The 12,698-nt window shown below is 44.3% G+C and overlaps 1 protein-coding gene across 1 annotated transcript; it reads left to right on the forward strand.

Annotated features, from left to right (window-relative positions):
- Nucleotides 1-679: 679 nt before the first annotated feature.
- LOC133914021 (alpha-(1,4)-fucosyltransferase-like) lies at nucleotides 680-1,177 on the forward strand. Its single transcript, XM_062357185.1, has one exon. It carries the CDS (start codon nucleotides 680-682, stop codon nucleotides 1,175-1,177), a length of 498 nt encoding a protein of 165 aa, XP_062213169.1.
- Nucleotides 1,178-12,698: the final 11,521 nt, after the last annotated feature.

Here is a 12,698-nt window from a genome sequence, read left to right on the forward strand (position 1 = left end):
TTTTTTAAGAGCTAGATTATATAATTATAGCATCCTATGTACCATACTTTAAAAAAAAATCATGACTATTTCGATAGCGTTTTGAATTTTGAGAGCACTAAAATACTGTATTTTAAATTTTTTTAACATGTCATCCGTTGAAAGGACACATGTGACATGAGCCTATATTTGCAACTTTTTTCCAAACAAATGCCAAATTTTATTATTTTTTATTTTTAAAATATCTCTACTACTTAAAAAAATATATATATACTAAGTTCGTCCGCACGTTTTGATCCTAGATTTTCCGCTCTCCTTCTCCCCCGCCTGTCCACTCTCTCTCGCAGATCTCGTGATTCCCATGAGTCACCCCCCAACCATCCCGTGACTCCCACGCCCCCCTCCCCTATACGACTTCCTCTTCCTCCGCCTCCCCCTTCCCCGATCCCCTCTCCTCTCTTCTCCTCTCCTCTCCTCCACGCTCAATGCCACTGCCGCTCGGCCTTCCGTCTCCCCTCCTCTGCGCCCAAGCCGCTGCCTCCCCCTCGACGACAAGGATGGTGGCCGAGGAGATGAGAAACAGGGAAGGAATCACTGCCAAATCCCGCGCCCAAATTCTTCCCCAAATCGTTCAAAAACCCGTGCCCAGATCCTTCCCCAAACCAACGGGCGAAGCTTCTAGAAGATTCTAAGGGCCCCGATGCTCGCCTCCGTCGCCATCCTCCTCCTCCTCTCCGGCTACTTCGAGCTCCCCTCCATCTACTTGCTCCCCACCCCCGCACCCCTCGTCGCCGACTCTCGCTTCCCCACCGCGCTCGACTCCATCGACTCCCGCGAGCGATCCCCGTTCACCTCCCTCCTCACCACGTTCAACGCCTGGGACACCGCCGTCGGGTGCCCCCGCATCTGTGCCAAGCTCGCCGCAGAACCCGACTCCAACGTGGACACCACGGCAGCCTCCTTCACGTCCATCACCGGTGGCGCGGGGTGGAGTGGTGCAAGGTGCGAGGAGCTCAAGGTGCGGCACGTCGGGGTGCTCGTCAAGGGCTGGACGTGGATCCCCGACGCGCTCGATGGGGTGTACACCTTCCGCTGTGGGGTCAGCTGCGTATGGAGCAAGTCCACCGCTGTAGTCGATCGCCCCGACGCACTGCTCTTCGAGGGCACCACGCTGTCGCAGCAGGTCGGCAGCCTCTAAAATTGTTCCCATGGGCTTATGCAGCAGGATTGATTAACAAAGGGTTGCTGCCTTGCAAGTAACTCCTTTTTATTTCTTCTTCTTTTGCTTGATTAATAGTTCATATGGGTGTGGGGATTCAATGGGTTAAATGCAATAATCAATTGGAGGAGCAATTCATTGTGTATGAACTAAATGGATTTGTATTGTTCAACGAATTTCTCATTAGTTATCGCCAACGCTCCCACCCTTGCTAATTACGTCTTCACTCAGGCATAGGCCTTCAACCAAACTACAATTCTTCCATCATGCCTGGTTAGGCAAAAATCTTGAGCATCTCAGGCTTGCTATGGGCATGAGTTTTTTTTAGGGTGGCAACCAATCAAGACCACAATCCTTCATCGCATCGCAGGAGGAGATGGCATCCCCAGATAGCCAGAGAAGAACCAGGTGTGGTCGACGCCGAAGGTGTTCATGGCCTGCACCAAGCGACGACCATACGAGTCAGCAGGGTCTGCTTGTAGACGTGTGGGTAGTGCTTGGAGCAACAGGTGTTGAAACAGGATTAGAAACATCCCTTATTGGACTAGCTCACTCATCAGCTCTTTTAGTTGTGATTTGTGAAATTTAAGAATTCATGTATGGTGCTAACATTAGCCAAGCTTATTCTTCTTGTTCTAAAGTGGCTTCATAACTATGTTTCATGTAGAAGATGCCCATCCCAACACAAAAATAAGTAATGGTGATCTTTGTCACTCTGCTCTAGTCGCGGACATGTATTATTTTCCAAGTTTTAATTTTATCTGAAATGAGGGAAGATAGAGTAGAACCATGAGATCTTTCGCCCCCCTTGATCTTTGCCGGATGCATTGAACGCTTGTAATTTTTTTTCCTCAATGCCTTGTGTGTTTTCGCTGATGCGAAGTGTAATTGGACCTTCTTTCTTTATAGTGAAGTACCATTGAGGACTAAATCATTACCCTTGCAGGTATAGTGTTTCTACAGATTTTTCCTAATATTTTGGTTCAGTTTTAAGTGATTTACTCACTCATAGTCACTTATATTTCCTTGAATATGATACATTTATAAACTTTTACGTATCATGAAGAATTGATAAGGAGTGTATTTGTTTTTTTGGGTCATCTTACATGAACTAATTGGTGTTTTGTAACTCTAGAGTAGTTTGAGATAGCAACAGGATAAGCAAAATTCTAATATGTGGATTAACACTTTGGTAAATTGAAAACATCATTTATGCCCTTCGAACTTTTGCTCAAGCTTTCATACCTCGAGTAAGTAAGCCTTCATGTTGTCGTCCAAGCACTAGTACTCCTTTTGAACTTATTTTACGACTAGCTGTGAGTACCCTTTCACAAGAAGTCGTTTAATCCCAAGCGATGCAGCTATGTGGAGCCCGTTTACCAGTCCTTCATATTCTGCAATATTATTAGAAGCTTTAAAGTCTAACTGAACAATGTACCTGAGTTTGTCGCCAGTTGGAGGTTTGAGCACAATGCCAGCCCCCGAGCCCTGGAGTGTGAGCGATCCATCAAAAAAGAGCGTTTAGTGATCTTCGACCATGTTTGGCCTTTTTTCCTCAATGCTTGTTCATTCGGCGATGAAATCTGCTAACACTCCGGATTCCACGCTTGTACGTCGTGCGTAGCTTACATCGAACTCATTTAGTTCTACCGCCCATTGCGCGATTCATCTAGTAGCTTCTCGATTGTGTATTACATCCTTCAGCGGATACATCGTTATAACCGTGATCCTGTGCGCTTGAAAGTAGTACTGTAATTTTCGAAAAGACATCAAGACTGCATATATCAGCTTCTGTACTTGCGGGTATCGTAGCTTAGCATCGTGTAGAACCTCACTCACGTAATAAACAGGTTTTTGTACCTTGGCCTTTTTCTCGGGGCATTCTCGTTCGACCACCAGTACCGTGCTTACAACTTGTGGGGTAGCTGCAATATACAAAAAGAGCTCCTCTTTCTCGTTAGGCGGTGTAAGAATCAATGGAGAAGATAAGTACCTTTTTAAGTCCTGGAAGGCGCATTCCGCTTCCTCTGTCCACTCGAATCGGTCTTGTTTCTTCAACAACCTGAAGAAAAGGCATTCCTCGCTCGCTCATCCCAGAAATGAACCGACTAAGAGCAGCGATGTAACCTATCAGTTTCTGAACCTCCTTCAGTGTTCGAGGTGACCGCACCTGTTTGAGAGCCTCAATTTTGCGCGAGTTGGCCTCAATGCCTCGACTTGACACCAGGAAGCCGAGAAGCTTGTCGGACGGCACACCGAACGTGCACTTTTCGGGGTTAAGCATCATTCGATACTTCCTGAGGTTGTCGAATGTTTCCGCGAGATTGTCAACCAATGCGTTTCTGGTTTCAACTTGACTACAACATCATCGACTTATGCTTCTATATTGCGCCCGATTTGGGGTTGTTAGACAGTTTTGAATACACCTTTGATACATAGCACCAGCGTTTTTTAAACCGAAAGGCATCTTTACATAACAAAATACACCGAATGGAGTAGTAAAAGTTGTTTTCTCCTCATCCTCTAATCCCATGCTAATTTGGTGATACCCTGAATAGGCATCTAAAAAATATAGCAATTTGCAGTCTGTCGTAGAGTCGACAATCTGGTCGATGCGCGGGAGGGGAAAATGATCCTTGGGGCAAGCTTTGTTGAGGTCGGTGAAGTCAACGCACATTCTCCATCTGCCATTGGCCTTCTTGACGAGGACGGGATTCGCGAGCCACGTAGGATGACGCACTTCTCGAATGAAGCCTGCCTTTAAGAGTTTATTGACCTCCTCTTGGATGGCCCGCTTCCTATATTCCACAAACCTTCGCTGCTTCTGCACCACAGGTTTGGCGCCAGGTTTAACAGCTAGTCGATGCTCGATCACCTCCCTGGGGACCCCGGGCATATCAGACGGTTTCCATGCGAACACGTCTTGGTTTGCCTGGAGGAAGGTGACGAGCTTGAGTTCCTATTTAGGGTCAAGATTGGCCCCAATCTTAACCGTCTTGGATGGTACAGACGGGTTGAGGGACACTACCTTGACGCAACCACCGGTTTTCTTATTGTTGACGCCGTCGTTGATCTTGCCTTTGGCGTCGTCAGACTAAGAAGTGCTAGCAAGACTTATGAGCGTGGAGTTTTTGGCCTCAACGACACCTTGGTGCCTTTGATGCTTAGAATTTATGTCCTTGGGGGTGATAGCCACTCGACCAAAGTGTTCGACCATATCCAAGCTTTGCTTATCGCATTTGATCGCTGCGCGCTGATCCCCTTTAACTATAATGGCCCCCTTAGGACCTGGGATCTTGAGCATTTGGTAAGCATAGTGAACCACCGCCATGAACTTGCCCAGCATTGGGCGGCTTAGAATCACATTGTACGCCGTCTCAAAGTCCGTGACATCAAAGGTCAGCTTTTCTGTGTGAAAATTGTCGGGCATGCCAAACGTGACAGGCAGCTCGATCCGGCCGAGAGGCATGGTCGATGAGTTGGGAGTTATGCCGTGGAAAGGCTCAACTCCTGTTTTAATCTCTAATATATGAATTCCCATCTTGTCCAAGGTTTTGAAGAATTTGAGGTTGAGTGAACTACCACCATCGACCAAAGTTCTGGAAACTTTGATGCTGAGTATGGTCGGCTGAACCACGACCGGGTATTGACCAGGATGTGGTATCGCGACCGGATGATCGGTTTGACTAAAGGTGATAGACTGTTCCGACCACCTGAGATACCAAGTGGGCCCAGTCAGGGCTAAGTTGACTTCTCGCTCAACTGCCTTGTACTGCCTTTTGGACTCATACGTGGTGGATCCTCCGAAGATGTGCGCTAAGCTGTGGTCTACCTCATGGAACTGGGCTCGCTGCCCTCAACATTTGACTTAGCTTGCTTATTGCCACGCTAAGCATTCGCCTTGATCTTTTCATCAAACTTCTTCTTGAACACATAGCACTCGTCGAAGTCATGCTGGTTGCTCCGATGGATGGGATATCACTTCCCGCCACCTTGACTGAGGCCTTTATTGTCCCCAATGTTGCGCGATTTGTTCCTGTTGACCGCAGCTATAGTCGTATCGAGTCCCTTGCGCTTGTCACCGGGTTTGGTCTTCTTTCCTCCACTATTCGAGGACTCGGGTTTGTCCTTACTAGATTGAAGGTTTTTAGTGCGCACCTGCGCTTCTGCTCATTTTGCGCATTTGTCGGCTAACTCGAAAAGCTCTTTGACCCTATGGATCTTTCGAATAGCCATCTTTCCACGTAAATCTGTGTCCTAAACACCTCGTTTGAAGGTGATGATTACTGACTCATCGGAGATGTCCGGGATCGTGTTACGCTTGTCGCTGGACCGGTGGATAAAATCTCGAAGAGATTCATTGTCACCTTGGTGCAGCTGCTGGAGATCATTCTCCGTTCCTGGGCGCACGAATGTGCCTTGAAAATTGGCTATGAACTGAGCCTTAAGTTCTACCTATGAACTAATCGAGTTGGGCAGCAAGTTTAGCAACCAGGACCTTGCGGGTCCATCAAGGGCGGTTAACAGGTAATTGGCCATTACTCAATTGTCACCATCGGCTGCTCGAATAACAGTGGTGTAGATCTGCAACCACTCATTGGGATTGATTTTTCCATCATATTTCTGGATCGGGTCCGCTTTGAACTTCTCGGGCCATCGAATTGACCGAAGTTCGTGTACGAAAGCCTCGCAGCCTCCGTCGAACTCATCAGGAGGAGGTGGTGGGGGACTGTCACGCCTGCCTCTTCGAGCAGGGGAGTCATTTCAACCATCCCGTCCTATAGATCTGCGGTCATAGTAGCGGCGATCATCTTCACAGCGTTCTTCACGGTGGTTTTTGGTCACCGTCCGTAGATCATGCCGATTGCGAGGAATGCGATTCCTCAGGTCTTCCTGACTTCTGCGCCTATGGACAGGGCAACTATAGTTCGGCCCACATTGTCGTGTTTGGGCTCAACCACCTGAGATTCCCCTACTCGAGAGCGTTCCCGCCTGTGGCTCCTTGAGCCAGGACCGTACCGTCTAGGGGGCCTAGAATTGCTGGGATTTTTTGCTCGAGCTACTTGGATCTGAGTTGCATCGAGTAGGGTCTTGACCTGATTGACTATAGGGGTTAGCGGATTCGCTGAATCTTACTCTGGAATGTATCGAAGGATCAGATGTGCTCCTCGTATGTTAGCATCCGAAGTATTGAAAACGTCGTTACCAAGGCTCGGTGGCGATCGAGCCAATGAGGCTTCATGGTGACTATTTAGAGGGAGCTTCTCCCTTGAGCTATGAGTCGTCACAGGCAGAGGCGTACCCACTGAAAGTCGTCGGGAGAGGCTAGGAGGTATATGTTCTCCCGTGGTCCGCCGGTGAAGGATCGTGTTGGGTGCACGTAAGGCTCCAGCTGCGGATGTTTCTGCCGGTAACTCGGCGTCGATACTGTTGGTGGCGACAGCTATCGCCGGATCTTTGGGAATTCTTGTGTCGTGGTCAACTACGGCCTCTGGATCTATCGCCATTGGGTCAACCGATGGGGGGCCGTTGCTTCTAGCCATATACACGAATCGATCTGTTCGGCTGCTCTGGCTAGCATTAGAATCATCGTCGCGACCATCGTCGCTGTCGGTGTCCATGCAGTGGAGAACATTAGGTTTCGCGGGATCCCACTCGAGATGTTCCACCTCATGGTACGCATCCACTGGTCTGGATTCGAGGGTACCAGTATGGATCAGTCCACCTTAGCCATGGTTCCGAAGATGATCTCCGAGTCGACGAGAGGGGACTCAAAGTTGTCCGCCGTCGACTCGAAGTGGTCGTAGAAGCCATTGTCGGAGAATCCGACGTAAATTTGAGCCTGAGACATGATTAATCCTGCAAAGCAGAAGAAGGCCCCTACCTAGCACGTCAACTGTCGAAGATTAGTTTCTGACAATGTGTTCGTAAATTAACTGGGTACCTTCGAGTGCAGGGATCAATCACGAGACGAGACAATCGAAGTATACAGGTTCGGGCATCCAATTGAAGTAATACCGTACATCCTGTGGGGTTGTTGCTGCCATATATTGATGATCTCGAGTACAAGCAATAATGCTAAATCTATTACAGAGAGTATATCAGATCTGAGTTCTCTCTCTTTTTCTTCCCTTTTCTCCCCCCAGCCTTTTCGCCTTATATAGGGATGAGATACTGACTCCTATCCAGCTGTGATCGATAGAGAGTTGTGTTACTTGACGTCCAAGTAGATAAATCTGTTTTGAGTACTAATCGTATCGAGTTAGATAACCAATCGTAACCTTACTGATATGTACTTTCTTGATTTCGGATGTATCATGTACCGCTGATTCGATTCCGTGATATCTAAAACTTCTTAATATGTGTTGTACATACCCTGTTCGTATATGATATATTACTTATACGTATATACCACATAGTTAGATATTCGACAAGAGTTTTCGATACCAGGTCCAGATTGGCTGCTGGTTCTTCTTGCATCATGTTCTGAAGAAGTAAAAACGAGTATTCTGTTACTATTGTGGCGTGCTTGGCACCTGCGAAATGATATTATCCATGCTAAAGGAGGATCTACTATCAAAGGATCGGTTCAGTTTTTGGAGAATTATCGGAATACTTTGTTCAATATCCGACAACATCCAAGCTTTGAATCTGCAAACGCAAATGGCAAGCAGAAAATCGAGGAAGGCATCAAAGAGAAGAGCAGGAATTTGGGTGGTTATATAGACCAAGATGCGACACAACTCAAATGGAAACCACCACCTCAAAGATGGTGTAAAATTAATGTTGATGCTTCATATCAAGAAGACTCAGGAGAGCGAGTATTGGTGTTATTGCTCGTGATCATAGAGGACAGGTTACTCTTACTGCTTGGCGTACTATTCGGCGCTGCGCGACAGCCATGGAAGCAGAGACTCCAGCGTGCCTAGAAGGTACTAAACTGGCAGCGGAATGGGTGCAAATGCCGTCGATTCTTGAATCTGATTGCTCAACAGTGATACACGCTCTTCGGTCGAAGATGGTGGATAGATCACGATGGAGTATTATCATGAAGGACATTAAGGGTGTGATGCAATTTCTCTCTGATGTCCAGGTTTCTAAAGTTAGGAGATCATGTAATAGTATTGCTCATGAGCTTGCGAAACTAGCGCGTAGAAATAATCATTGTGCGGTGTGGAGATTTCAGGCTCCGGATTGTGTCAGGGAGCTGATAGATCTAGACTGTAATAGGTAATTTCCTTAATTAATATATTTGTTTGGTTCGCAAAAAAAGAAAAAAAGAAAACTGGTTGGCACATCAAATATGCTCCTGGGCAAAGAAAATATTCAACTGGGCCAAGTAAACTTCCTGCTGGGCTAAAGAAAACACATGCAAATTCCCACCAACCTGGGCTTGGAGCATTCCGTCTGTTTGGGCTGGCCAATAGCCATAAATCGCGCGGGCGGTAGATAGTCATCCCAGCTCTGCCGCGCTGTTGAATTCTCTGAAGAAAAAATAGAAAAATTTTACAGTGGTCTTGGAGGAACTTGAGTCACCTATTTTTTGATCGAATGATCTAGATTGGTTAAAATACTATATATTATTAGAGGTAGTATGAGTAGTATATAAGAGGAATATATGTAGTATAAAGGTATTTTTGGAAAAAAAGAAATAGCATGGTAGTTATATCGTGCAAATTCATAGGTTTAATATTTAGACTGACCTGAATGCTGATTATTTGGTTGAACGATTATTTAGGGATTAGATATAAAAAAAAGATTGCAGTGTCCTTCAATAGTATAGCGGGTAAATATTAATACTACTATCGTAATTACAGAAATATCCAATCACGTGAACAGTCAGATTAAATTTATACTATCTCTTACCTACATATAGTATAAACCACCATAAAAGAGCTAAAAAATATCGTTTCAGCCTTGTGTTATGCTTCATGTTTACATGCTGCCCATAAAAAAAATGTTTGCATGCTGAATATTCAAATGCAAACCTTGGTCTACAAGACCTCAGCAACATTTCATGCTCAACCTTCATCTAAAATAAATCATGGTCAGCAGTATATACCGAGACCTCCTTTTATAATGCACTAGGTGTCTCATCAGCTTTGATAGCCTCAATTCTTATTGTATTTTTCTTTTTTTGAGAAAAGAATAGATTGTATGCAATATCCAATGTATCTTTCATAGTAGGAAAAAAAATGCCTTGTTTTGCCTTTTACTTTGCCTTCAGTCCTCACCATCGTCCCGACTGGAACCTGTTTAGGTGAATATTTATTCAGCTGAGCAGTTGGACTTTTACTATCTTTTTTATTTCAAGGAACACTACGGTAGACACATGACCGGCGAACATTGCCATTAAAAAAGGATGAAAGGGTTTAGTACATCACCGATTTGAATGAAAGTATGGGTATGGTGAACGAGAAACTGGAAAAATTACATGATGCATAGAAGAGATTTTACAATCTTTTCAGGTAAGTTTGAATGCCAAGCAAGTACAGCGGAACACATGGGGACTCTCATTGGTAACCCATTTAGGTCTCTTTTGGATTACGGGATTTTGTCCCGAATCCTATGTTTTTCTTGTGAAATTGAATTATTTTCTGTAAAATCCATGTACGATTCCTGTGACATTTCCAGGTTTCAAAGGAGGCCTTAACGTGGTGGACTCTGTGGGCTTTCAGCTGGGCTTAGACTTGCTTTTGGATAATGTTAGTTAAAAGGATGTACTATCTAGTAAAAGGAAAAGAAGGTCCCATGTGTTCCCGATCTTGGATCCCGAGCTATAAAATGCACAATATTGGTAATCGAGAATCTTGACCGGCGACAACGAGATGAAAAGGGTTAAAGGCTTAAAGCAACTAATTGGAACATGCAATGCAATGCAAAGACGATAGATAGTCGTACGGATGGATACTCATTCGAATTGGAACAAAACATGACGTTTATCAGAACATTAGAAAAAGATCCGCGTGACACAAACTAATTTTTATTTAGACCACACAAACTATAGTTAACACGACATGTTGATTATCATTTATCACACTACATATATGGTATGTGACCGAGCGATTGCTCGATTAGTAAAGGGTGTCATTGAGCTTCTCCCCACTCAGGTTCGGACCTGGATGCACGCATATTTCTTAAGTGAATTTTAGGACTCTTGGTATTTTTTTTTCAAAAGAAACCACATGCATTGTTTGATGGACCCGTTTGGGAATTATGAGCCAAGGGAGCAGGCAATTTTTTTCCTAGTACTCCCTTCTTTTATTTAGGTAGTACGTATTAGGATTTGGAAAAATCTTCAAAAATAAATTTAACCATGAATTTGTTTTAGAATATTTTATCAATTGTTATAAAATCAATATCATATTAAAAAGATACATGAAATACAAATCCGTTGGTACAACCTTTAGACAGTAAACATGCCTATAATTTGACTAGTTGTTAATTAGTTGACACTTGTAACGCTTGATTTTTTTTTCAAACCCTAACCCACCCTACATAGAGAAAAAGAGGGAGTGCATTGCAAGAAAACAGTGATTTTTACAGCAAAACAGTATGAGATTCTTTGAAGACGCGTCTTGGAGGAGCGCTAGGCCGATGGGGGACGGTATCGATTGGATTGGCATATGCACCAGATGATCTCAAACGGCAAACTAACTAAATAACGCCACTATACTGTGAAGCGGAACTCTAAAACAATACCGAGTTGACTCATCGCAAAGATCATAGATTGGATGAAGGTCAAACTAATTATTAGTTAGTGCTCTCAAAATCAAAAAGTTATTTATGCTACAACACTTTGAAATTGATAGGATATATACCCGCGGCATGACGGCAGCACAGAAGAGGCAAATGGGCCCTTAAACCCGCGGAATAGAAAGCATAAAAGGCACTATTATATGTAAAGCATTTGCTCGAAACAGAAACTAATTTTGCTTTTGCAATACCTTTTTTTAATCTCATTTTCCGTTCTTGAAAAATGAAAAGACGTCACAAAATGTCTGGAAGAACAGTTGCGTGAACACGCGTCATCGAGTGCATCGCAGTGCAACGGATGCATCCGTATCTATGGCTATATGCTTCATCATACTAACTGACAGAGCTTCGCACGAGCCGTCGAACACAATGCTTGTTGCATCTGCATCGCATGCATGTATCCGTATCGGCGATCAAGATCCATTTGTGAGCGCAATGATCAGTCATGAGCATTGCTTCAGCAATGCGCCCTCGTTGTGTGATCTCAATTCTGAAGCTCAGCAGGCGAGCAATGGTCAGCCTTGTGCTATTGCTTTTAAATAAAAGCGAAGCGGGCCAAACTGCGAAAGCTGAAAGGCAGCTCTCGCGGGCACTCTCCTCGTTCGTGAATGGTGATGGCCTGCTAAAGTGAAAGGCGATGGAAAAGGACACCACTGTCCACTCGCTCTCAGTCGCCATCGGTGGGCGCGCAGCCAACATGCTTCACCATCATTTCCTCTCTTCACCGACAGACAGCCTTCCACCCGACTCCACTCTCTACTCTCTACTTACAATAAAATACTCCTAGCTGCAACTGGACTTGTTTGTTTTGCTTGGTCCATGGATTTACTGCCAGGTGCCAGCTAGGTTTATATAGCTGCAACTCGAGTCTTCAGTGGTTATCTATAGCTATTATCTTTTATTTTTTTACTTAATTTTTAAAAGATTTTGTTCCTAATTTTTCATATCTTATAATATTTAAAGTTATCTCTTATTTTTCTCTTTTTTAAAATCTAACTCTCCAAAATTTTCCTCCACGTAAGTAAGATTTCACTCCACTTCAACTTCATCTCCATCCATAAATTTCTCTTCTCTCTGCATAACATTATAAGGCCACGCTCAAGGGATTCCCCTCGTGAACGAAATTCCTGTCGTGAAGGGATTTTCGTTTCCTTCAGCGCTCCAACGGTTTCCCTTTACGGTTCCCTTCACGATAGGATTCTCAGGGTCATTCTCTTCAGAACGGGATTATCTCTCCTTTCCCTTCACGATTCTCCTCGAAGGGAAGCTGTTGGAGATGAGAGAAAATAAAGGGAATGAGAACGAGAAAAAAATCAGAAAGAAAATAAAATAAAAAAAATATGATTGAAGATGATCTAATAAGAGCTAGCTACTCAGTTACCCTCAGATGCATACCTGCCCTCAAGATTCTTGCATCCTATCACATTATGGCAATTAAGGTTGATTATAAAGTACCGCAAGTAACGTGAAAGGACACATGTACATAGTGACAGAGTTTTAACAAAAATTAAGAAGAGGCCAGTTCAAAAGATTCATCAACAAACTTATATAAAAAAGTTAATTTATTACTAAAATATAAGTACATTACTAAGCGTTTTTGAATAATAAGGAGGGGCCAAGGCCGCTCATTAAGCTCCGCCAGCGTATGACCGTGTGTCTAAGCGTATGTACTGTGTTTCTTTACGAGTAGATGAGTTATAGCAGACGCATGTTTGAACACGGCAAATTTGAGGCTTGTGCTTTT

The sequence above is a fragment of the Phragmites australis genome, chromosome 4, assembly GCF_958298935.1.
Source record: "Phragmites australis chromosome 4, lpPhrAust1.1, whole genome shotgun sequence".
Classification (NCBI taxonomy): Eukaryota; Viridiplantae; Streptophyta; class Magnoliopsida; order Poales; family Poaceae; genus Phragmites; species Phragmites australis.

What these genes read in the sequence shown, in the direction of transcription:
- LOC133914021 (XM_062357185.1), top strand. Translation starts at nt 680, where the DNA reads ATGCTCGCCTCCGTCGCCATCCTCCTCCTCCTCTCCGGCTACTTCGAG.